General features: G+C 42.5%; 1 protein-coding gene across 1 annotated transcript; it reads right to left on the minus strand.

The window, feature by feature from the left end:
• On the minus strand, positions 1–26373 carry api5 (apoptosis inhibitor 5). Its single transcript, XM_055649374.1, has 14 exons — positions 26195–26373; positions 21285–21446; positions 20903–20996; positions 19690–19755; positions 16724–16875; positions 16329–16535; positions 13637–13741; positions 13352–13441; positions 11634–11815; positions 10595–10688; positions 6774–6830; positions 6363–6439; positions 4431–4564; positions 1–1494 (listed from the first exon to the last, which is right to left on the minus strand). Exons 1-14 carry the CDS (start codon positions 26261–26263, stop codon positions 1415–1417), a joined length of 1569 nt encoding a protein of 522 aa, XP_055505349.1. The 5' UTR covers positions 26264–26373; the 3' UTR covers positions 1–1414.
• Positions 26374–27156: the final 783 nt, after the last annotated feature.

Genomic DNA, 27156 nt, shown 5'->3' on the forward strand with positions numbered 1-27156 from the left:
TTATTAACTAATGGTTTATTGAGGACAGGGATACAAACTAAGGAAGTGATGGATATAGTTCAGTAAATCATTATTCACAGCTCGCTTCTGATATCCAAATGAAACCCATTGTGCACTGCAAAGGCACAGTGAGATGACATTTGACATCAAGACTGGCCATGGAGATGGACAATGAAGCAGGGATCCAAAGCAAAAATGCAGACATGTTATGGAATCTAACAAATTATTCTTTCAACTATAAGTATTCCTCAAATGTAGTACGTTAGTTCTTTAACACTCTAGTAAATACGTACAGACCATAAAGATGGAACAAATAGCATAAATACTGCACATATCACTAGTAGGTTTATCACTGCATTTACCAGGTGTTCATCCATAGGAATAGTGACATTTACTTACTGAATGGAAAAATATTTAATTGCCGGTTCGGAGCTTCAAACATCTGGTCCACACCAAATCTGCACATTTCTATCTTCAATTTAAAAAAAAAACGTCCCATCATTCCAACTGGAAAAATAGTGGCCACTGAGAAAAACTTCGGGTAGAAAAGGGGCATGGAGACACCCAGATTTGTCAGTAAAACTTTACCAAGGGGACTAGAGAAACATTATCTGCTGTTGAACAGGATTAACCTGTTCACTACCAAGATTTTCTTTCATTCAAGGCCACCCTGTGCCAGTTTTTTTCTAGGTCAAGGACAACTCATCACGCAGTCATAAAACGTCACTAAGCAAAACAAGTATACGGGGGGGGGGGGGGGGGGGGGGGGGGGGGGGGCACTAAACAGGTTAAAACGTTCAACAGGTATTTCAATTAGGAAAGTATCAGATCCAAATTTTTGAATTGCCAGTGCTAGTATTCCTAAGCACATGCTTTATAGTAATGATATTTTTTCTGATGGCACACGTTGGAAAATATGCCAGAACACCTTGGAAGTTCCTATATTTGGCCATGGATCGCTTGTATAATTTTAAGTGTGATCTCAATCCTGTAATATATCACATTGCTGGGACATGACAACGAGAACAACAGATTGCATCAAAACAACGTTGTACATTAATTTCTCTCCTATTAACTTTACCACGGTGCCTTAGAAAGATGGACTTAGGAATGTCAAATACTGTTGCTTTGCATTTTGAAAATTTCTTCCAAATGTCATAAGAGCAGTATAAAATAAAAAAGGAAATTAAAAAGTTCTTTTAGAATAAGTGTGGATTTGGAAAAAAAAAACAGCTACACATACTGAAATATAAACAAAGATTGAATTGTACAAAGTATCTTTTAGAAACTAGGTTTAAATACAGAATTCTTTTTTGAAGCTATTCGCAGTTCTTGTTGGTGCTCAGCAGCAATCCCAAGAATACAGTACACAGTAACTACTGCACAACACGCAACGGTGAAGGAATTTCTATCTCTAATAGAGGCGTCCCCTGGTACGATTTCCTCGGCCGCCCCATCCTCGGCCTCTGCCTCCACGGAAACCACCTCTTTGTTCTGTAGCAAAAGAAAATTACTTTCAAATTATTTTATCCTTGTGCAATTGTAATATATTTGTAGATAAACAACTTATTATGTAGGTGTCTACTTGTAAAATGAGCAGAGTATAAATATTCTACAGAACTGACCTAATAGCAATACTGAAAGTTACACGAATTGTACGAAACTCCATTTTTCCCAAGAATTATATTGTACAATCTAAAAACAGTTACCCTCACTCCCTCCTTAAGATATTGACTCAATTTCAAGTTATTTTCTTCCTTTACCTGGGTAAAGCTAGAGCTGCTGGGTTTTGTAGAGCATTTCAGTATTCTAGTACCTGAAAATCAGTATTTTGCTGAGGAAAATCAGTATTTTGCTGAGGAAATCAGTATTTTTACGCAGTGCCATTTTGCATAAATATTTTTATTTTTTAATGTGCGGTCATACCCATGTAAGTTTACAAGAATGCACAACTGGTTTAATGTGTATTTGTAATACCGTTTATTGTATATTATATGTTGTGTGTATTATATGTTCTGGGTGCTGCTTTCTTGCATCTCGACCCGAAACACCACCCACTCCCTCTCCCCAGAGCCGCCGTCCGTCCCGTTGAGCCACCCCAGCCCCCCGTGTCCACCTTCATCTCCAGAGCCAAACAAAAAACAGAGTGCTGTAGGATCTCAGCGGCCCAGGCGTCACCTGCGGAGGGAACGGACCAGGAGCCGCCATGGCCCAGGGCACCCTCCCCAACAGGAAGGAACCGCAGATGCAGCCGTTCCCGCAATACGCGTACGCCAAATGATTCAGGGAATGCTGAGGCAAGAGAGGAAGAGAGAGGGAGTGAGACGAGATGGGGAGCGGGAGAGAGAGCGTGCGAGAGAGAGAGAGAGGGAGAGATCGAAAGACAGAGAGACACAGCGAGAGAGGGAGAGAAAGCAAGGGATGAAACATCCCGGCATTTTCCAAGCAGCAAGATCCCAAGTCAACCCCACCGGGCCACCACCCCTCTATTGGCGAGTGGCATATGGCAACGAAACAGGAAGTCGGGCCGATCCCGGCCGCTCCCAACTGCTCGTTGCACCTCCTTGTTACGATCATCCAAGGTCGATTTTGCGTCGTTAAATACGGACTTCTAAAAAATCCATATTTAACAACGCAAAACCGCACATCCGTATTCTTATCGCATTTCTGTACAAAATATTGAAAATCCGTACTACTTGGCAGCTCTGCAGTACAGGAATACACTCAGGCCAGACATTAAATATTGAATCTAATTAAGATAGACACAAAAAGCTGGAGTAACTCAGCATGCCAGACATCATCTCTGGAGAAAAGGAATAGGTGAAGTTTCGGGTCGAGATCCTTCTTCAGACCGAGAGGCAGGGAAGAGGGAAATGTGATAAATAGACAGTGATATAGAACAAATGAATATGCTTTTGTTCTATATATCCCTCTCTATCAGTCTATCTCTCTCATTTCCCATTCGCCCTACTCTCAGTCTGTAGGGGCTTGACCCAAAACATCACCTATTCCTGTTCTCCAGACTGATCCACCTGAGTTACTCCAACTTTTTGTGTCTATCTTCGGTTTAAACCAGCATCTGCAGTTCCTTCCCACGGATTGAATCTAATTAATGTTGCTTTGATCCACTTTCCAGGTGATTAATGAGCACCACATGACAATGCCTTTACGGCCCAAGAATGGAGCACCAAGACCTCGGGTATTTTCCCCACTGCAAGAGAGTTGATAAGAGAAACTTCTCTGCTCCAACACATTATATTACAGTAAACCCTCACTTTAACAGACCACACAGGTGGAGATGGTGTCCTTTATTACTGATTGTCTGCTACTATGTACTGTACTATTGGAAAATTAGCCCATAAACAAACACAATACAATAAACAGTAAAGGACACAAAATACACAATACCTTGAGAGAGCAGTGTAATTGCGATAGTGCTGCTACTGTACGTCAGAGACCAGAGTTTGATCCTGTCCTCGGGCGCGCCTTGCGGCAGATTGGGTTTCCTCTGGGTGCTCCAATGCACTGGTCACTGGTTCTAAACTACATACTACATATTGTCCTACACACTACGGGTTGGGGGCCCAGGTCTCTGGCACTGTGGGGTAGCAGCTCTGCCAGCAGTTCTCACATGTTAAGAGGCCAGGTGGGCTGCAGGCCTGCATATCTTTGCAGCTTTGGGGGAGGGGTGGGAGGTGGGTGCGCGCGGAAGAAACTTGCACTGTTACAATGTATTTTCTTTGTAATGTGGGAGAAAATGCAGTTATGCTACAATAACATATAAAATTATAAAAGGACTGGACAAGCTAGATGCAAGAAAAATGTTCCAAATGTTGGGCGAGTCCAGAACCAGGGGCCACGGTCTTAGAATAAAGGGGAGGCCATTTAAGACTGAGGTGAGAAAAAACTTTTTCACCCAGAGAGTTGTGAATTTATGGGATTCCCTGCCACAGAGGGCAGTGGAGGCCAAGTCACTAGATGGATTTAAGAGAGAGTTAGATAGAGCTCTAGGGGCTAGTGGTCTCAAGGGAAATGGGGAGACAGCAAGCACGGGTTATTGATAGGGAACGATCAGCCATGATCACAATGAATGGCGGTGCTGGCTCGAAGGGCTGAATTGCCTCCTCCTGCACCTATTTTCTATGTTTCTACGTTTCTATGAAAGATTGCAAATTGTTCCTAGTGTTAAGGGTAGAACTAATGTACAGGTCAGCACGGACTTGGTGCTTCAATGCTGTATCTCTAAACTAAACTAAAATTATTCAAAAACATCTAATGGTCATTTAGTGAAACAACAAACTTGGTCTACACAGATTGGGTCTGCTATAACCAAAATCCATTATAAATAAGTCTGTTAAATCGAGAGTTTACTGTGTTGTGGATGATTAACAGAAATTAATCCAAATTTACAATTTGTTGATAATGCTTACCGTAAGAAAAGTTACCAAGATTGCCACTGTATTTACCACTAGGTGGATTATAGATTTGCCTGGTGTCTCGTTTTTGTGCTGGAGGCTGTTTCTTGGGAGGGGATGAAGTGTTTTCCTCAGCCATTCGTTTTTGCCTATTAAGATCAACAATAATAGTTAAGATTTGTTTTAAATAAATTAAAACATCTGGTTAGGACACAATTTATAAAGTACTTTACTGTCTTGCTACCTTCAGTTATTTATAACTGTTATTTCCTTCAAATTACTTCTTGTGCAATTCAAAAGCAATCTGGACCACTAACTTAAATTGAAAACAAATGTAAAGGTTTTGTGTTGTGCCCAAGGTGTCAAACTAACAAAACCAAATGAAAGGAACAAGATAGATATTGGATGAGATAACTGCAACTAGCTTGAATTATATACATATATAAAAAGTTCATAGTATGCTAAAATAACATTCATTGACTGCTTGGGGGAAAAAACCCAGCAAGAACACCATAAAACCGTCCTAATTGTTCTCACCATCTCCTAAACAACCCAACAATCGGGTTTCAGTAACAATCACAATTTTACAAGGAAATATTGCATAATTAATTTTAACATCACTATATACAACAAAAATAAAGTACAAACTTCTAGGGAGGGGTGGAGGAACAAACCAAAATCATTAGCCCTACTCAAAATTACTTGGTACAAATGCAACATTTTCTCTACCCGAAACCATTTTCCTATTAAACCTCGTGCATTTTGAAATAGTGGTAATAAGGTGATGTGACGGAATCGCCTGCATGATTCAACATAGTTTATAGATTCTTAAAGTCTGAAGAAGGGTCTCAACCCGAAACGTCACCTATTCCTTTTCTCCAGAGATGCTGCCTGTCCCACTGAGTTATTCTAGCATTTTGTGTCTATCTTCGGTTTAAACCAGCATCTGCAGTTCCTTCCTACACCATAGATTTTTTTAAATTTGGTGACAGAGGTGTCTTTTAACTTAACCTTTTGAGTAAGATTATATCAAGAAAATTGTGATATCCTTGTGCAATGTAACCACTGTCATATTTAGAATGACAAGAAGATATCATTAACAATGGAAGCTGTGTACCAGATAGGCCATGCTAAACAATGTACATGCACAGGGAGTCTTGCAAAAAGTTATTTGTCTTAACACATTGCCCCATTTCTTTCCATGTTCCCTTTATATCAATTACTTTAATTTGATTGCCAGTTTTCAACTCATCAAAGATAGAATCACAGCAAAAATGAAACTGAAGCCCATCCCTGAAAGTGGTGTCACAGGTAGTGAGGGTGATCAAGTATTTCAGTACTTTGGCCTTAGTCACGGTATTGAGTATAGATGTCGGGATGTGATGCTACAGTTGTACAAGGTATTGGTGAGGTTGTGTTCAGTCTTGGTCACCCTGCTCTATGAAGAACATTGTTAAGTTGGGAAGAAGATAGAGAAGATTTAGGAGGATGTTGTCAGGACACGAGGGCACGAGCTACAGGGAAAGGTTGGTCTGGCTAGGATTTATTCCTTCAGGTGCAGCAGGCTGAGGGTTGATCTTACAGAGATGCATAAAATCATTTATGTCAGACTGTGAATCCCATGGATAGAATTATCTGATCCGGATTTCCAAAGTTGAATAAAGTGAAAACCACAGGTTCAAATTCCCTGATGATTTAATGATGAAGCTTAATTGGACGAATTGTGGTTGCAAAAACTGGTCAGACGATGGTATTCGCAATGATATCACAAATCATTCTCACCATCTACAAGAGTGACTATTTATCTCCACTTAAGAGTCAGACAGCATGGAATTGGGCCTGTGTTATAAATTAAGGCATCAACATTAATTTTATTTTATATGGGTGCTAGCTTCTAGGAGGGGTACGATAACTGTGTATAATGCAAGATACCAAGTAAAAACTTACCCTCCTTCAACCTTCTGTACCGGCTTCCAAGAAAGGGTGACTGTACTTTTATAAGAGGGAGGATTGTGGAACAGGTCCTAACCAACAGAAATGTGCAGGTTATACATTGTTTATGTCCAGCTTACTTCACTCAGATACGGAAGGAGTCTATTTTACGAACAAAAGTGGAGGCACTTATTTTGTGAACAGAATACAGAAGGTAGTAGACCATTTAGCCAATCCACCCTAGCTTTTCTACCCCAAATCTATGTTTTCAACCATAACTTAAATATAAATATTTTGAAAGTTTATTAAGTAGTACCGAAGAATGCAGGTATCCATGACAGAATATACATTTAGCTGCATAATCCGAATATAACAAACACACCCATTCCCTATGCACGTTATAATCAATGGTTAAAAATTGATTACCTTGATAAGAACGTTAATGTTATTGGTTATCTTCAGTGCAACAACCTTAATTTTGTTCTGTGGAATAGAAACAGTATTATATTTAAAATGTGAAATGTTTACTTCAATATCCTCCTAAATACATAATGTTCCTGTATTTATGATTTTTTGCTGTAACACCATTAACTCTAACGCACAAGCATTTGATTTAAGAATTTACTTTTGTCATAGAAAGCGCACTGTTAAAGGGCAGAGAGAATTGATGGAGTCCTGGAGCCATTAGTACAGGTGCACAACCTTTTATCCGAAATTCCAAATAACGAAAAGCTCCGAAAAGCGGATATTTTTTCGGTCATTGAAGACGTTCACCGAGGGCGGCCCGCAGAGGTGACAGAGGAACCTCCGGTCGGTCCTCGAAGAAAGGGTAACTAAATCCCCATTCATAAAAGAGAAGGTGAGGATATATTGTGCGGGAGGGTTAATAATTGACAATCTGCTGCTGCCTGCCCGCTGAGTTAAAAAGTTCCCACGGTAGACTCACGATACACAGTGTATCGTGAGTCTTGCGTGGGAACTTAACTCAGCGGGCAGGCAGCAGCAGATTGTCGCTCCCTTCAGTTTCATCCCACCTACACCCCTCTGCTTCCCGGCCATGTGTGTGACCCCTTCCCTCCCCTCTCCAGCTTCCCGCCCATTGCACCGGTGCGGGGGCTTCGCACTGTCTTTACGTCGGCGATGCCAGCAGGTCAGTGCCAGTCACCGGACACGTCAGGACCAACGGGACACCGACCCCCAGGCCCACTGCAAGCACAGAGATCCCAGAGACCCACAGCCAGCAGCAGCCCAGCCCCGTTCCAACTCCAGAGGAACACGCTCCCTGTAGGGACAGAAGCTGATGGTGTGCAAGGTACGTCTTCTTATTGGGGTTGCGGATGAGGGGGCGCAGCTCGGGATGTGACGTCTACGGCCACCCCCCTGTACAGGAGCTGAGACTGGGAACTGTACCGCCCTTGTAGGTGAGCAGGAGAGTGGGGTTGTTTGCAGTTGCAGAGGGAGGGGGCAAGGGCGGTACAATTCCCAGTCTCAGCTCCTGTCCAGGGGGGTGGCCGGAGATGTCAGGACCAACGGGACACCGACTGCAAGCATGGAGATCCCAGAGACTCACAGCCAGCAGCAACTCTAGCCCAGCACCGCTCCAACTCCAGAGGAACCCGGGTTGCGGATGAGGGGGGCGCAGCTCGGGCTGTGGGCGAACTGCCACTTGTCACTGTAGCGGCCCATCAGGGAGCGGGTTCCTGTTGGTCCTGACGTCTCCAGCCACCCCCCTGGACAGGAGCTGAGAGACGTCAGGACCACCAGAAGCCGCTCCCTGATGGGCCGCTACGGCGACAAGTGGCAGTGCGCCCACAGCCGAAGCTGCGCCCCCTCATCGGGACACCGACCCCCAGGCCCACTGCAAGCACGGAGATCCCAGATCAGCAACTCCAGCCCAGCCCTGCTCCAACTCCAGAGGAAAACGCTCCCCGTAGGGGCAGAAGCTGATGGTGTGCAAGGTACGTCTTGTTCTTGGGGTGGCGCAGCTCGGGCTGTGGGCGAACTGCCACTTGTCGCCGTAGCGGCCCATCGGGGAGCGGATTCCTCTGGAGTTGGAGGGACAGGGAGTCACAGCGGTTTTTGAGAATGGTGGGCAATCACTTCCAAAGTTCTGCCCACACAGTCAGTACACCTCTCCTACACTTGTCTCCCTCACTAAGATCATCTCGCAGAGAATGAGCCCAGCCTAACCCTCCCTATTCTCTCCTATTCTGCAAGAAAAAACTACATTGAAGACTCAAACTCGCGATCGAGTAACTGCCGGGATCGAGGCGCAAACTCGCGACCTTGCGGATATGAGCCGAGCACTCTACCACTGAGCCAGCCGTTAAAATCTACGCTAAAAATCTTCCATTCCGAAAGCCGAAAAATTCTGAATTACGAAAAGTGCCTGGTCCCAAGGCTTTCGGATAAAAGGTTGTGCACCTGTATTCATTTTTATCAAGCCAAGTAACTCTTTGAATCACTTCCCTCTGGAAGGCGACTCCGGACTGTCAAAGCTGCCACAGCCAGGCATAAAAACAGCTTTTTTTCCCACGAGTAGTAGCTCTACTCAATAACCAAAAATCAGTTGCCTCCTTTTGCTCTGGTATTTTATTTAATTCACATGTTTAATCAATAATGTTTTATTATTAATGTTTAATGTTTTATGTATCATTCTGAACTATCACTGTATGTCATGTTGTCACTTGTGGGCAGATCACCAAGGCAAATTCCTTGTATGTGAATACTTGGCCAATAAACTTATTCATTCATTCATATTCAGTATATCAATAACAATCTTTGTTAACAAAACAGCGCACTTAGCTCTTTTGTAACTAAATTAAAACATCTGTAATACACAACAGAAACACAATGACTTCTGAGACATTCAGTATTTAAATACTGAGAGCTTTCTCATTGTGGGACAGCTTGAATCCAAATTGATAATAGGCATGTTATCCAAATTTCCATTTGGAAAGAATAACAGAAGGTGAGCACAATTCCACCTCCTTCGAGACTTGAGACAAGCCAGTGTATTTCCTTTATCAGGTCCTGTAGCATGTGGATCAGGACTAAAGTTTTGTTCAGTTTAGAAATACAGTGCGGAAACAACTCTTCGACCCACTGATTCCGCGCCGACCAGCAATCCATGTACACTAATGCCCCTGTCTCACTTAGGAAACCTGAACGGAAACCTCTGGAGACTTTGCGCCCCACCCAAGGTTTCCATGCGGTTCCCAGAGGTTGCAGGTAGGGAGACTGACAAAAACCGCCGGGAACCGCACGGAAACCTTGAGTGGGGCGCAAAGTTTCCAGAGGTTTTCGTTCAGGTTTCCTAGTGGGACAGGGGCATAACACCATCCTACACACACACCAAGGACAATTTACAATTTATAAAGCCAATTAACCTACAAACCCGTGTCGGAAGGCACTGCAGATGCTGGTTTAAACCGAATATGGACACAAAATGCTGGAGTAACTCAGCGGGACAGGCAGCATGTCTGGAGAGAAGGAATGGATGACGTTTTGGGCCGAGACCCTAACCTACAAACATGCATGTCTTTGGAATGTGGGAGGAAACTAGAGCACCTGGAGAAAACCCATGCGGTCATGGGGAGAATGTACAAACTCCGTACAAGCATAACCTGTAGTCAGGATTGAGCCACGGTCTCTGGAGCTGTATGGCAGCAACTTTAATGCTGCGCCATCGTGCTGCCCTCTACTGATTGCAACCTTTTGGACAATTGCCCAGTGCTTTACAGATTTCAACAAGGTATTAATCTCATCTGAATCTTAAAATGGGCAACCTATCGGAATCAAGACCTCTTGTTCTAAATGTTCCTACATGTAAATGTGTCCAACCTGTCAACATGTCTCAGGATTTCATGTGTCACTTTGAGGATAGTATAATATAATGGGAAGAATTTGTTTTTAAGACATTAATTTAAGATTTAATTGTTCCTAGACATTATTTAAACACGCGGTGATGCATCTTTGGGTTTCTTGATCAAGCTTCTTGAACTCTGATACATCATGCACATGTGCAGTTGGATTTTTTAAGTTTGAAACTAATGATAATGGTATCCAATTTACAAATTCTCACTTAATGAAACATTCTCCAAGAATGCAACCCATTTATAAAAATTGAGGAATATCCATATTAAGTAATTGTGCCTCCAAGACAGTCATAGCAGCATCTACAATTAGAACATCCAGCAATTTCCAACTGCTTCTTTAAGCCTCTCCCAACCCACTGGAGTACATACCTCATCCGTTTTCAAGGCTTCGCCTGTTTTCCCTTGCAAAGCAAGCCGCAGTTGTTTGATATAGACTTGTAAACCTCTTGCAAAATACTGTAACCTAAACATAACATTGTAGAGTTAAAACAATGAGACAAGGAAAATATTATTTTCAGATCTTGGCTGTAAATGCAAATGCATTCCTTTTGTGTTTCAGTGACATTAGCCCCATCATAGATATTTTGTTTGCAATGTAATACTTTCATAAGAGCAACCTGGGTTGCTATCACTGAATTGATCTTCAACAAATGGAGTTTGGATAGTGTGTGACTGAAGTTGAAAAAGGGCTGTCACGTGTTAACAACAACTGATTTTATAAGTTATTAATCATCTGAAGAAGCATGGCAAAGAAATGTACAAACGTTGCAAGCCAAGTTAGAAAGCAAGGAGCTCCAAAAAAAAAAAACAGGACCAAGGAAAGTGAACAAAGTCACCAATGGTATTATGGTGAGAGAGAGAAAAAACACATAAACTAATATTATTTCAACAGAAAGATATTTTGTCACAAATCCAAGCTGAACCAGTTGCTCCTGCGAGGCTGGATACGAACTTAAACCACTCATTCAACTGAAAACAAATTTATTTTCTCAACTGCCCAGTCATGGAGGGTCGTCAACCTAAAATGCTTTGACATAATTTCCACGGGTGCTGCTTCACATGCTGCTTCTAGAGCCAAGCATCTTGTACACAGAAATAAATGGGAGATTTTTTAATAATATCTGGCAGGATATTAGTTGGTACTTTAGTGGAGATATCTGTTGTTCTTTCCTTACAACCCAGTAAATATTTCTCTTTTAAGTAACCAGTGAATCAGCACGCATCACCATTTCAGGCAGGGTGCACTGATCACAGCTTGCTGTCATTCAAAATGCTTTAATAAAACTAGAATTAATATGTAGTTTGTTAAATTAGAGTCTATGAAAGGTCGATAAGATCTTAGAAGTACAATAACATTTTAGCAAAGAGAAACAAATCTCAGTGTATAGTCAAATAACATTCACCTCACCTGATTTTGAAGTCCTTGAGTCGTTCTGCATTAAGTTTTGCTGTAAGGAAATCTGGGAGTTTCTTTCCAAGTTGATGAAAACCAAACAGTAGACATTCAACATAACTAAACTGCAGTTTAGGCTCCTCATTGCCTGCATTTTCTCCATTTTCTGCTTCCTCTGGGGGCAATGGCATATATTCCTACAGAGTTCAGAAACGCTAGGTTACTCACAAGTACAGATATTTGATTAATGTAAACTGTAAAGGCACTTTACAGCTTACACATATAGGCTTTGATAAAGTTGTATGCACATTAAATCAATCCCTGTAAACTGCATCAATTCAAAATAAAGTGATTTGCAATGGAAGAAAACACCAAAGAAATGTTTCATTTATGGCTTTTTGTCGTAGATTGCAAGATATCAAACATTTAAAGAATAGTTGGTGTATTCTGCAATTACAATAAAATCACGAGATTAAAAGAAAAATTTGCCCAATTCTGAAAGTAGACAATAGTAGAATGTGTAGGAAGGAACTGTAGGTGCTGGTTTAAACTGAAGATAGACCCAAAAAGTGGAGTAATTCAGCGGGACATGCAGCATCTCTGGAGAAGGAATCGGTGATGTTTCAGGTAAGAAGGTTCTCGACCTGTAACGTCACCCATTCCTTCTCTCCAGAGATGCTGCCCGTCCCGCGGAGTTACTCCAGCTTTTTGTCTATAGTAGATTCATTGGCTGAATTAAAACAATTTAGGTTTTTTTAGGTTTTAGGATTGTTTGAAAATAAGCTTAGTCATAGACTCATGTAGCAGGCAGTTTGGCCAAACTAATCACACTTTCAAAGATGCCCACTTAAGCTGGTCCTATACATCCTTCCATGCCATTCGATCAACGTAATTTTGGTGTCATTTGTAAACATACTAACAATGTCATTGTCATCCAAATCTTCAAAACCTTCCACAACCATATTACTCCTCCTCCATGCCAATTTTTGAATCTAATTAGCTTGCTCATCTTGGACTCCATGCGATCCAATCTTCCAGATTAGTTTTCCATGTGAAACCTTGTCAAAGTCTTTGCAAAATTGAAAAGTACTCCCGTCAAAGTCTTTGCAAAATTGAAAAATACATCCTCTGCTCTATCCTCATCAATCTCTATCTGAGGCACAAAGCCATGCTGTCAGTCCCTGCCTTTCCAAATGTTGGTAGATCCAATCCCTCAAGGGGTTGGCTAAAGGGGTTTAATATATCTCAGATAGGGCTCCACAATTCCTTCTCTAGTTCCCCACATTCCACCCGATCAAGCCCCGGAGATGCATTTATCATAACTTCTTTACACATCCAACATCTTTACTGAATTGTAGGATATCCCCATTAACTTTCCTGAGTTTGATGTCTTTTTCCATGGTAAAAACAAGGGAAACATAAATTGAGGATCTTGGCCATCTCCTGTCACTCTACACAATGATGTACATTGCAGTTTGAGAGGCCCCATTTGCTCTCAACTTACTCCTTTTCCCTCTATGTACTTAAACATATTTAGATTTCCCCTGGTACACAAAAAAGCTGGAGAAACTCAGCGGGTGCAGCAGCATCTATGGAGCGAAGAATACCCTACTTGGATTTCCCCTACTCTTCTCTGCCAAAGCTATCTCATGCCTCGTTTTTGCCTTCCTGATTTTCTCCTGGGATTATAATAGAATATGAGATGTAGATGCCAGCAAAGATTTCAGGCTTACCAGCAATTTTTCAAATAATTGCTTCAAATTACTTTCCAACTTTTCCATATCACCACAGAAAGGTGTCATTTCTCCCAGCAACTTTAAAACCTACAAAATGAAGAACAAAGAATTGTTTTGCCCAACAGTATTTTAATTGAATTGATCTGGCAATAAAAAAATATATATTAAGTTTACATCTACTTGTAACTCGTGTTTCACAAATTATGCTACTACATCAGTTTACTAGAAGTAGGAAATATTGCACAAAGTAAGGAACAATAATTAAGGTCACCCAATTCTTACCTCCAACTGAATGTCAAGTCCTTCTACCGGACTAGTAAGGGAGCTCAGATTTGGTAATACTTGCTCACAGAAGTATGTGACAAACCTGGTTGAATGAACATTTTTCTGAAAGATAAATATAAATACAACTGTATGAGGCATCACGTCTCACTGTATTTAGTACATTTCCTGGATTTAATCTTAATAAATTAAGATCAAATTGTTCCTTTTGGGATAATCCAAGGTTTTATTTAGAACAGAATTTCTAATTTTCAAAAATTAGCTTCCAATCTGGTTGAACAAAATCTGGTTGAACAAAGACCCATCATTTATTTATTTGCCTCTGTACTTCACAATTTGAGATTTGTAATAGAAAAAAAATCATATGTGGTTAAAGTGCACATTGTCAGATTTTATTAAAGGCCATTTTTATACATTTTGGTTTCACCATGTAGAAATTACAGCTGTGTTTATACATAGTCCCCCCTCATTTCAGGGCACCATAATGTTTGGGACACATGGCTTCACAGGTGTTTGTAATTGCTCAGGTGTATTTAATTGCTTCCTTAATGCAGGTATCAGAGAGCTCTCAGCAGCTAGTCTTTCCTCCAGTCTTTCCATCTCCTTTGGAAACGTTTATTGCTGTTTATTAACACGAGGACCAAAGATGTGCCAATGAAAGTCGAAGAAGCCATTATGAGACTGAGAAGCAAGAATAAAACGGATCAGCCAAACCAATTAGACATCAGCCAAACCTTAGGCTTACCAAAATCAAATGTTTAGAACATCATTAAGAAGAAATAGAGCACTGGTGAGCTTACTAATCGCAAAGGGACTGGCAGGCCAAGGAAGGCGTCCACCGCTGATGACAGAACAATTCTCCCTATACTAAAGAAAAATCCCAAGCACCTGTCCGACAGATCAGAAACACTCTTCAGGAGTGGATCTGTCAATGACCACTGTCCACAGAAGACTTCCTGAACTGAAATACAGAGGCTACACTGCAAGATGCAAACCACTGGTTAGCTGCAAAAATAGACTGGCCAGGTTACAGTTTGCCAAGAAGTACTTAAGAGCAACCACAGTTCTGGAAAAAGATCTTGTGGACAGATGAGACGAAGATTAACTTATATCAGAGTGATGGTAAGAGCAAAGTATGGAGGAGAAAAGGAACTGCCCATGATCCAAAGCATACCACCTCATCTGTGAAACATGGTGGTGAGGTGTTATGGCCTGGGCATGTATGGTTGCTGAAGGTACTGGCTCACATCTTCATTGATGATACATTTGCTGATGGTAGTAGCATTATGAATTCTAAAAGGTATAGACACACCTGATCGGCTCAAGTTTAAACAAATGCCTCAAAACCCATTGGCCGGCGGTTCATTCTACAGCAAGGCAATGATCCCAAACATACTGCTATGGTCAATTCTTGAGTGGCCAAGTCAATCATGTTACAAATTTATGACTGATGATAGAATTTTTAATATCCCACTTTATTGGTGTTATCTGATACATATGGACACCCAACTCGTGCTTTTAATTTTGGTAAATCAGCTGGCATCAATAAACATTGTACACAAATATATAAGGTGATTCATATTGAAGTTCATAACCAGGCTTCTCTACCCCGTGCTTAATTTCATAATGTCAGTGCATAGGCAGACAATGGCCGTTACATTTTTGGCACGCTCCAAGTTTCAACAACTACTGGCAACAAAGTCTTTGTGTTATTGACAGGTTTGCCACTAGTAAAGAAAGCGAATGGTATGTTGGCTTTCATAGCAAGAGGATTTGAGTATAGGAGCAGGGAGGTTCTACTGCAGTTGTACAGGGTCTTGGTGAGACCACACCTGGAGTATTGCGTGCAGTTTTGGTCTCCAAATCTGAGGAAGGACATTATTGCCATAGAGGGAGTGCAGAGAAGGTTCACCAGACTGATTCCTGGGATGTCAGGACTGTCTTATGAAGAAAGACTGGATAGACTTGGTTTATACTCTCTAGAATTTAGGAGATTGAGAGGGGATCTTATAGAAACTTACAAAATTTTTAAGGGGTTGGACAGGCTAGATGCAGGAAGATTGTTGCCGATGTTGGGGAAGTCCAGGACAAGGGGTCACAGCTTAAGGATAAGGGGGAAATCCTTTAAAACCGAGATGAGGAGAACTTTTTTCACACAGAGAGTGGTGAATCTCTGGAACTCTCTGCCACAGAGGGTAGTTGAGGCCAGTTCATTGGCTATATTTAAGAGGGAGTTAGATGTGGCCCTTGAGGCCAAGGGGATCAGAGGGTATGGAGAGAAGGCAGGTACGGGATACTGAGTTGGATGATCAGCCATGATCATATTAAATGGCGGTGCAGGCTCGAAGGGCCGAATGGCCTACTCCTGCACCTAATTTCTATGTTTCTATGTTTGAGTCCAAAGCCCTTTTAGCATTAACAGGTGATTCAACAAAATGAAATGGGGGAGGGGGGGGGGCAACTATGTATAAATACTGCTGTAATTTCTACATGGATAAATAAAATGTATAATAATGGCCTTTATTCAAATCTGACAATGTGCACTTTAACCACATGTGATTTGTGTCTATTGCACTGGCTATTGTAACTATCAAAAGCAAAAATAAAACTTTATTTTCAAAATATCTGGCAAATTAAATAGTTACATTGCAAAGGATAAGACAGCTATTAATTTATTGAAGTTTATCCTCACCGAGAAAAGCGGCACAGCCTGTCTTGTGCATTGTAGTAATCTGTCCACGGAATCGGGATCTGCAGGATTGAACACTTGCTCTAAATCTGCCTGTTCAGCCACCAACTCGACCAACTGTTGTCGACCACTCACTGTCTGAAGGTTCTTCAGGCTAGACAGAATTTTCATGAATAAAACAAACTCCTCTCCTGTAACATCATCAAGTACCTAAAAACAAAATATTTGACATAAGTACTGCTCCTTAAAAAATTATGTTCCTCCCCAATTCCTTTCTTTTAAAATGGTGGGGATGGAGGAATGGGAATAAATTAAAAAATACTTTTGTCCTTTGAGTGATGTAACCGCACTCACAACTACTTAAATTTGAATTTACAGAATTATTTCAATTTACTTACCTTTTTAGACTCAACAAAAATGTATTCTTCCACTTCTTTGTTCATTACTTCTTCTGGTAATGCCTTCAGTTTTGTGGAAAGAAACTTTATGGCACGTTCTCGCACAATGTCTTCCCCTTGGATTATCTGTGTGAAAAGACCACCCAAGGTTCCTTTCCGAAGAAAGAAATTATTATTTTTTTTAATGTATTATGCACGTTGTATGAAAGTTTGCAAGAGGTATAATGCAAAAAGCATTAAAAGGTATTTCCAGATGCATAGACAGCCTTTAATAATCAATACACATCATCCCCACATATCCCTACTGATATTTACAAATCAATTTTATTCAACAACCAGAACTTGATTATACAGGTGCACAACCTTTTAATCCGAAGATCCAAATAACGAAAACCTCCGAATAGCGACATTTTTTCGGTCCTTGAAGAAAAGTCCTTGAAAACGTTCACTGAGGGCGGCCCGCAGAGGTGACAGCGGAACCTCCGGTCGGTCCTCGAAGAAAGGGGAACTAAATCCCCATTCATAAAAGAGAAGGTGAGGGTATATTGCGCGGGAGGGTTAATAATTGACAATATGCTGCTACCTGCCAGCTGAGTTAAAAAGTTCCCACGGTAGACTCACGATACACAGTGTATCGTGAGTCTTGCGTGGGAACTTTTTAACTCATCGTGCAGGCAGCAGTAGATTGTCGCTCCCTTCAGTTTCACCCCACCTACACCCCTCTGCTTCCCGGCCATGTGTGTGACCCCTTCCCTCCCCTCTCCAGCTCCCCGCTCATTGCACCGGCGCGGGGGCTTTGTACTGTCTTCACGTCGCGATGCTAGCAGCACAGTGCCAGTCACCGGAGACGTCAGGACCAACGGAACACCGACCCCCAGGCCCACTGCAAGCACGGAGATCCCAGATCAGCAACTCCAGCCCAGCCCCGTTCCAACTCCAGAGGAACACGCTCCCCGTATGGGCAGACGCTGATGGTGTGCAAGGGGTACGTCTTGTTCTTGGGGTCGCGCAGTTCGGCTGTGGGCGAACTGCCACTTGTCGCCATAGCAGCCCATCGGGGAGCGGATTCCTCTGGAGTTGGAGGGGGAGGGGGGTATTGTGCTGTTTGATCGCCCCCTACTATTCCAGGGACAGGGAGACAGGACGTTCACCGAGGGCGGCCCGCAGAGGTGACAGCGGAACCTCCGGTCGGTCCTCGAAGAAAGGGGAACTAAATCCCCATCCATAAAAGAGGTGAGGGTATATTGCGCGGGAGGGTTAATAATTGACAATATGCTGCTACCTGCCCGCTGAGTTAAAAAGTTCCCACGGTAGACACGATACACAGTGTATCGTGAGTCTTGCGTCGGAACTTTTTAACTCAGCGTGCAGGCAGCAGCAGATTGTCGCTCCATTCAGTTTCACCCCACCTACACCCCTCTGCTCCCCGGCCATGTGTGTGACTCCATCCCTCCCCTCTCCAGCTCCCCGCCCATTGCACCGGCGCGGGGGCTTTGTACTGTCTTCAGGTCGGCGATGGCAGCCAGCAGGCCAGTGCAGTCACCGGAGACGTCAGGACCAATTGGACGTCGACCACCGCAAGCACTGAGAGCCCAGAGACCCACAGCCAACAGCAGCCCAGCCCTGCTCCAACTACAGAGGAACCTGGGTTGCGGATGACGGGGCGCAGCTCGGGGCGTCGTAGGGGCCCATCGGGGAGCGGGTTCCTGTTGGTCCTGACGTCTCCGGCCACCTGCTATCCTCCGGGAACTGTACCGCCCTTGCAGGAGAGTGGGGTTGTTTGCAGTTGCAGAGGGAGGGGGCAAGGGCGGTACAGTTCCCAGTCTCAGCTCCAGTCCAGGGGGGTGGCCGGAGACGTCAGGACCAACGGGACAGCGACCCCCAGGCCCACTGCAAGCACGGAGATCCCAGAGACCCACAGCCAGCAGCAACTCCAGCCCAGCCCCGCTCCAACTCCAGAGGAACACGTAGGGGCAGAAGCTGATGGTGTGCAAGGTGTTCTTGGGGTGGCGCAGCTCGGGCTGTGGGCAAACTGCCACTTGTCGCCGTAGCGGCCCATCGGGGAGCGGATTCCTCTGGAGTTGGAGGGGGGTATTGTGCTGTTTGATCGCCCCCTGCTATCCCAGGGACAGGGAGACACAGCGGCTTTTTAGACTGGTGGGCAATCACTTCCAAAGTTCTGCCCACACAGTCAGTACACCTCTCCTACACTGCATTTCATACAAACATTTATTCTGCAAGAAAGAACGACATTGAAGACTCAAACTCGCGACCGAGTAACTGCCGGGATCAAGGCGCAAACTCGCGACCTTGCGGATATGAGCCGAACACTCTACCACTGAGCCACCCATTAAAATCTACGTTAAAAAATTTCCATTCCGAAAACCGACAAATTCTGAATTACGAAAAGTGTCTGGTCCCAAGGCTTTCGGATAAAAGGTTGTGCACCTGTATCTACATAAGATGCCATTTATTTTTATATCACTAGTCCTCCACATTTCCAAATTTAATTTTTGTAAAAGTGTTATTACTCTTAATTCTTTTAACTTTTCCCCCCTAATTTGATGTTTTTACTCTTTGTTCTTTATTACTATGTAGGTTCTCCACCTTTTTCTCTCAGACTCCCGTGATACCCTGATTTATCACAGGTTAATAATCTGCAAGTCTTTACAGAATAATACGATTGCACAGCATTTTACCGAGCAAATTAAACGCAATCATTGTAACTTTCAAATAAACTATATTTTACATGTAGGTTTTCCCAAAATTGTCTCTTAAAAGTATGTGAAAAACGTGCTCACCTATTGGTATGTCAAATGAATGATACTACACAGGTAAAATGATGTACTAAATTTATATAACTTCTTTACAACACAGTTCAAAATAGTACTTTCATGGCATATATTAAAGCTTGCCAAAATATGCATTAACAAAATATACATCACCAATAAGAAAATAACAATTACCTTTAGCATCAATTTTGAATATACATATTAATGCATTATTTACCAAGTTGAACTCGGCATTATCATCTGAAAAAAAAATGGGGACAATGTAATCCAGAATTTGGTTATGTAATGATAATCAGATTTAATCAGTTAATATTATTTGCTTAGAACACATTGCAGAAAGATTACCTAAATTTTCACTGCCCTTAACTGAGCCGTCAAATGCTCATCATGTAAACCCAATCATCCCTGGGGTCATTCTCGTAAACCTTCTCTGGACTCTACAATGTCAGCACATCCCATCTCAAATATGGGGCCCAAAATTTCTCACAATGCTTCAGCACCTTATGTCAGCGTTACATCCCTGCTTTTATATTCTAGTTCACTTGAAACAAATGCTAATATCGCATTTACCATCCTTACTACCATTTCAACTTGTAAATTAACTTTTTGGGAATCCTGCACTAGCATTCCCATGTCCTTTTGCACCTCCAATTTTTGAATCATCTTCCTATTTAAAAAACTGTCCACACCTTTATTCCTACCAAAGTGCATGACCGCGCAATTTACTACACTGTATTCCATCTGCCACTTCATTGGTCACTCTACCAACCTGTCAAAGTCCTTCTGCTAGCTTTCTGAACACTACCCGCCCCGCCATCTGTCTTCGTATCATCCATAATAGAAGGCATCCAGTAACAAACTATTTTAACATTGCAATTAACCTACACGTACTGGTGAACAGTAATCAAATCAACTTATCAATATACTGCATAGACATTTAAAGTCTAGTATATAACCAGTCTTTGTACTATATGATGGGTTACAAATCTCGTTCAATTTTGCGCTAAAACTATGATTCTTTATTATTAGAGGCATCGTTGTTGTTCTAAAGTAACTTTTATTACTGAAAATCCAGTTGTGAATTTGACCAACCACCGTGCAACTGGCAGAATATTGCTCTACATGGTCAGCAAAATATGCTAGCAAGTGGCCTTCAAATGATCACTCTTCACAAATATATTTCCAGTTAGAATCCATAGCGGAGCTTAATAAAAATAATATTTTAGCTCTACCATAGCAATAGTTCTGACGGTCTTGAAGTAATATAATTTGAATGTCAATTTCTTTGAACTTTTACCTATTAATGTGATAAAATTGAACAGCAATGTAGGCAGAATAAAAGTTTAACTGAGAGTATTAAAACACTCATGTCAAAATATTCACATACCAGTCTGTAAGAGCTGTGTTAATATATCTGCAACTCTTGGAAGATTGTCACCTGTTGCAAACTGAGGCAATTCTTTAATGGCTTGACGGCGAATCTAAAAAATACATCACAATGTTATACTTATTTATTATGTTAAGTTTAATTAAATGATACGTTGCATTCATTCTTAAACATTCCGATATACTTTAAACATTTCCTCATTTATAATCAACAATCAAAACATAATACATTGGAACTTTACCATTCAAGACTATTGAAAATCAGTTTAGAAAACAATCAATTTCTTCTGTTATCTCTTCAAAAAAAAAAACTTCTTACTCAAATCTTTGCCTCCCCACCAAGCCAAGATCAGACTGTAACAAAAATAAATGATAACCCTTACCGAAAGATCTTCATCCTCACAGAGATCCAACTGAGCATTGATGGCACTATCTGCCAACTCTGGAAAATGTTTGAAGAACTTTGGAATAAATTGTGCTGCCAATCTTTTCTCCTTGGCTCCACTCTTCACACCATCTAGAATAGCCTGATACGAATCCTTGTACTGTAAAAATAAAAATTATGGTTAGAATTTACTCACGAAGCCTCACAAAATACACAGATAATTCAGTTGCATAAAGTTCACCTTTCTACTGATCAAAGTCAAATCTGTGCAAGAACCATAAACTGACAGAAGCCATTGAATTGGAGATCAAGGCGCAGGATGGGTCATCTTAAGTCTGACGGGGTCGATGTGAAAATTTGGCCCATATTCCAGCAATAAAATAATCTATTCCATTTGTTCAAATGTTCGGAGGTATATTCCAATCAATCATTTCCAAATTGTTGAAGATATTGAAATACATCTGCTTTCTGATCAAAATGTTGGAATCTGGTTTATTCTGGAAGTATTACTGGGTCCTGTTTTCACCTGACAAAATTATTCACTATTCCAGACATTCTGAAATTGCAAAGTCTCTCCAAATACTCTGTCACCAAGTGCAAAGAGCTCACGGACCCGATTGCCAATATTAGCAGTCAGCTTCCTTTACTGCCTATCTCCATTCTCTGGTCCATTGTACACAGGACCAAACTTCCAAGATTTTGCCATCTACAGTCCTGAAATCAAATTTACTCTCTCCTCTGCTATCTTCCACTCCCCCATCAAGCTCATCTAACATACACCTCTCCCACGATCTGTTGAGCACTTACATTTCCTTCCTGCTCTCAAGTTAGCAAATATTATTTAATGCTCTCCACCCCAATCCTTCACCAACATCACTTATATTGTTATCACCTATCCAAAAAATCTGAACCCTTGAACTCCCTACCCCTTCACCAATTTTAGACAACAGTTCTTAATCTCCAACTTCCCTTTCTTCTTGAGAATCCTTGAACTTGGAATATCCTTTAAAATGTTCACTGGATAAGGGGATGTCACCCGAACTCCTGATTGATTTCTCAATGTTCCTCCTATATTTATGGCCTCTCGTTATACTCTTCCTGATGTGGAAGCATTTACTCCATGTTCACTATTAACATGTTACTCCATTTTAAAGAACTATCTATGTGTATTAAAACTCAATTAATAATTTGCAATTTGCAAACAAACTAATAATTCGAGTCATGATGACCATGAAAGCTCTGAGGTTGTTCTGAAACCCCATCTAGTTAATTAGTATTGTTTGGAGTATGGGGGGGGGGGGGGGGGGGGGGGAGATCTTTGGTTGCCTGAACGGTTTTCCGAAGTGGCCCGTCAAGCCATTCAGTTGAACCATTACTGTAACATTCAACAGTAAAGGTATAAAACTAGACTGACTGCTTGGCTGTGACTTAGGCACCGATTTAAGAAACCGCAAAGTTGCTCTCAGCTCAGTCAAATTTGCAAAATAATGTCTTACAAACATCAAGCCAGCAGCCAGATGTAAACATTGTGCTAATTCTCCTCCATCACAATTACTTAGTATCTTCTCACCAAAGCACAGACCCTCCAGGTGGGGTCATACAGTAGTTAAGAGGCAGGAATAAGTGGCCCTGAAAGGCACTAACATTGTCTCCAGACTCCCAAAGGTTTCAAGGAATCAGGTCAAACACAGGCAAGAAACTAACTATCTCCTAATTCCTCCATCAGCTGATGAATCAGAGCCCCTCCACGGTGAGCAGTTCACAGAAGCACGAAAAATAGCAATAGCACAGCATGCAAGGGCGGGAAAGGTTGATGTGCATGATGTTAAAAAGTCTTAGCAACCCCACATTCAACTGGCCAAGCACTGAAAAATATAGCTGCCAGATTGGTGCAGTACTGAGTGAATAGAAGGGAAAACTTCATCCTCAATCTACCTGCTTCACAAGCATCTCTGGTAGAAGTGATTATCACAAATCTTCCTATTGTGCCGTCCTGTTTGAACACTGAGCTGACCCTCCACCATGCCATATTGCATTGCAAATGTGTTAATTGGGATAGGTTCATAAGAGATCTGGCAGCTCAGACCCTTGGAACGGGAGATTTGCCAAGCCACGCGTTTAAAGAATGGCAACCAATTTTTTTTTTGCTGCTGTTGATGTTCCACCGGACTTCATTCCGACCACAATCATTAAATTCATGGCGTAACCAATCACTTGCTGCTTCATTACTATCAAGTCAGAGGATCAACTTTAGCTAAATAAGGAATGTAGATAGCATACAGGAGCAACACCAAAATTACCTACAAAATAAAGAGGTGCAGGGCAAATTAAACTACAATGCAGAACTTTAATTACTATGCAAGGAAGACAAAAGGTTATGTTTCCTCTAGCAAGCAACTCACTACCTGATACCCCATGCCTTTCCAACATTTGCCAGGCACAAGCCAGGAACATGCAATTCTCCCAATAAGCGCACCTTCAGTAATTCTCTAAAGGCTTGACCCATTCATAGCAAAGCTGCCCGCTTATTTGGCTTCTCATTAAACATTAATTCTCTTCATGGACAAATGCAGCATCTCCATAATGTTTGGACACATTGCTTCACAGGTGTTTGTAATTGCCAAGGTGTGTTTAATTGCCTCCTTAATGCAGGTATCAGAGAGCTCTCAGCACCTAGTCTTTCCTCCAGTCTTTCCATCACCTTTGGACACTTTTATTGCTGTTTATCAACATGAGGACCAAAGTTGTGCAAATGAAAGTCAAAGAAGCTGTTATGAGACTGAGAAACAAAAATAAAACTCTTGGAGACAAACCTTATACTTAACAAAATCAACTGTTTGGAACATCATTAAGAAGAAAGAGAGCACTGGTGAGCTTGCAAAGGGACTGGCAGGCCAAGGAAGACCTCCACAGTTTATGACAGAAGAATTCTCTCTATAATAAAGAAAAATCCCCAAACACCTGTCCGACAAATCAGAAGTTGATTTGTCAATGCCACTGTCCGCAGAAGACTTCATGAACAGAAATACAGGGGCTACACTGCAAGATGCAAAGCCCATAGGATGCCGGGATAGCCGCATAAATAGGATGGTTGTGGACGGGACGAACACATTTGCCAGGACGTACAAAGTATGAAGGAAAAAAGCAAACCACAGTTCTGGAAAAAGGTTGTGGGTTAGATGGGAGACGAAGAGCCTAACATATCCAGAGTGATCGCAATAAACAAAGTATGAAGACGAAGGAGAATTGGAACTGACCAGAGATCCAAAGCATATCAACCTCATTTGCGAAACATGGTGGTCGGAGGGGTGTCCCTCAACACCTGGACTGGGCATAGAAACATAGAAAATAAGTGCAGGAGGAGGCCATTCGAGCCAACACTGCCATTCATTGTGATCATGGCTGATCGTCCCCAATCAATAACCCGTGCCTGCCTTCTCCCCATATCCCTTGATTCAAACCCGTGCCTGCCTTCTCCCCATATCCCTTGATTCCACTAGCCTCGAGCTCTAACTTCCTCTTAAATCCATCCATTGCCCTCCGTGGCAGGGAATTCCACAAATTCACAGCTCTCCGGGTGAAAACGTTTTTTCTCACCTGTCTTAAATGGCTTCACCTTTATTCTAAGGAGGAAGGCATGTATAGCTACCCAAGGTACTAGCTCACTTATCTTCATTGATGATACAACGGCTGATGCATAATGAATTATGAAGGGTATAGACACATCCTATCTACTCAAGTTCAAACAAATGCCTCAAAACTCATTGGCCGGCAGTTCATTCTACAGCAAGAAAATGATCCCAAACATACTGCTAAAGCAACAAAGGAGTTTTTCAAAAGTAAAAAAATGTCAATTCTTGAGTGGCCAAGTGAATCACCTGATCTGAAACCCAATTGAGCATGCCTTTTACATGCTGAAGAGAAAACTGAAGGGGACTAGCCTCCAAAACAAGCTTAAGCTAAAGATGGCTGTAATACAGGCCTGGCAGAGCATCACGAGAAGACACCCAACAACTGGTGTTGTCCATGAATCGCAGATTTCAAGCAGTTATTGCATGCAAAGGTTATGTAACAAAATACTAAACATGACTACTTTCATTTCCATGAAATTGCTGTGTCCCAAACATGATGGTATCATCTACAAGATACACTGCAGTTATTTGCCCAGGCTACTCTAACAGTCCATCCCAATGTTATGGCCTCAACTACTACCTAAACAGACATCTCAAAGAAAAATACTTATTTAGGTGCAGTTCCAATGTATTCGCCTCAGTCCTATCATTTCATATATCCATAATTTGTTGTTCAAATAATTCTTATATATATATTCAGATTTATTTTTCCTCATTCCATACAATGTCGTATTCTCTTCAAAGCCGTAGTACGAATTATCAAGTACGTCTGAAGAAGGGTCCCAACCTGAAACGTCACATATCAATTTTGTCCAGAGATGTTGCCTGACCCGCTGAGTTACTCCAGTATTTTGAGTACCTAAAACAGGAGGGGGAAGACGAAATGCGTAGGAAGGATGTTGGTTTACACCGAAGATAGACACAGAATACTGGAAAAACTCAGCGGGCCAGGCGGCATCTCTGGAGAGAATGAAGAACCTTCTGCGTCTGAAGAAGGGTCTCGACCCGAAACATCGTCTGTTTCTTCTCTCCAGAGATGCTGCCTGTCCCGCTGAGTTACTCCAGCATTTTGTGTTTATCGCAGGCGGGGAGAAGGGTGGACCAGCGAGCAGCGGCCACCCTCAATAAACAAGCAGCCACCTCTAGTCGGGCACCGCTCCTTCACTCTTCTCCCCGGGCAGCCGGCGCGACCCAGGCCTACCCCGAGGCCTCTATATCGGCCCCGCCGCCACCGCTACGTCTTCGCCGCTTTCCTTCCCTCTCCCGCCGCACTCACCTGGCCCAGGTTATCCGTGGCGTCGGCCAGTATCCCATAGTTGCGGTACAGCTCCTCCACCGTGGTCATTTTGTCCGTCAAGGGCGAGTCGACACTACTGTGCCGCCGAACACCGACTCTGCTGATCCTGGGTCACTGGCACCGCACAGCCTCCCCGCCAAGCCTCGCGATGCGATGCGCGGCACTCACCCCGCTCAGCAGCGCCCACCGCAGGCCTGGAGGTCAGGCAGCAGGCGCTCAGCCCATGCAACGTGTTCCCATGCCTTCAGCCAAAGGTTTGCCTTCAACATCAGGCTGGACGAGGGTCATAAGTGATACGAGAAGCGTTAGGCCATTTGGCTCATCATGTGTACTCCGCCATTCAATCATGGCTGATCTAACTCTCCCTCCTAACCGCATTCTCCTGCCTTCTCCCCATAACCTATAAGATCATAAGCATTTGGGTCCCAATTCGAAATGTCTGCTTTGACCTGTCGTTTTCACACCTTACCCTTCCATATCTCTAGTCTCCCTCGCCGCTGACTCAACGTCTGAAGAAAGGTCTCGACCTGTTTCCTTCTCTCCAGAGTTGCTGCCTGTCCCGCCAAGTTACTCCAGCATTTTGCGTCCATTTCGGTGTAAACCAGCAACTTCAGTTTCTTCCTACACATTTTGCCTGCCCCACTGCAAAATCTCCTCAAGGTATACCTACTTTGAAGTTCTCTCTCCAACGAGAGTTTTGCAACACCCTCTTTCGCTGCTCCCCCTCTGTGATTCCACCTACTTTCCAGCTGTACAACCACGTTTAACACAGACTCGCTAACCAAATTAACCTACAAACCTGACTGTACGTCTTTGGAGTGTGGGCGGAAACTGGAGCACCCAAAGAAAACTCATGTGGTCACAGGGAGAACATATAACTCTATACATATAGTATCCGTTGTCAGGATCGAACCTGGTGCTGTAAGGTAGCAACTCTACCA

Source organism: Leucoraja erinacea, chromosome 18 (assembly GCF_028641065.1).
Source record: "Leucoraja erinacea ecotype New England chromosome 18, Leri_hhj_1, whole genome shotgun sequence".
In the NCBI taxonomy this organism is placed as follows: Eukaryota; Metazoa; Chordata; class Chondrichthyes; order Rajiformes; family Rajidae; genus Leucoraja; species Leucoraja erinaceus.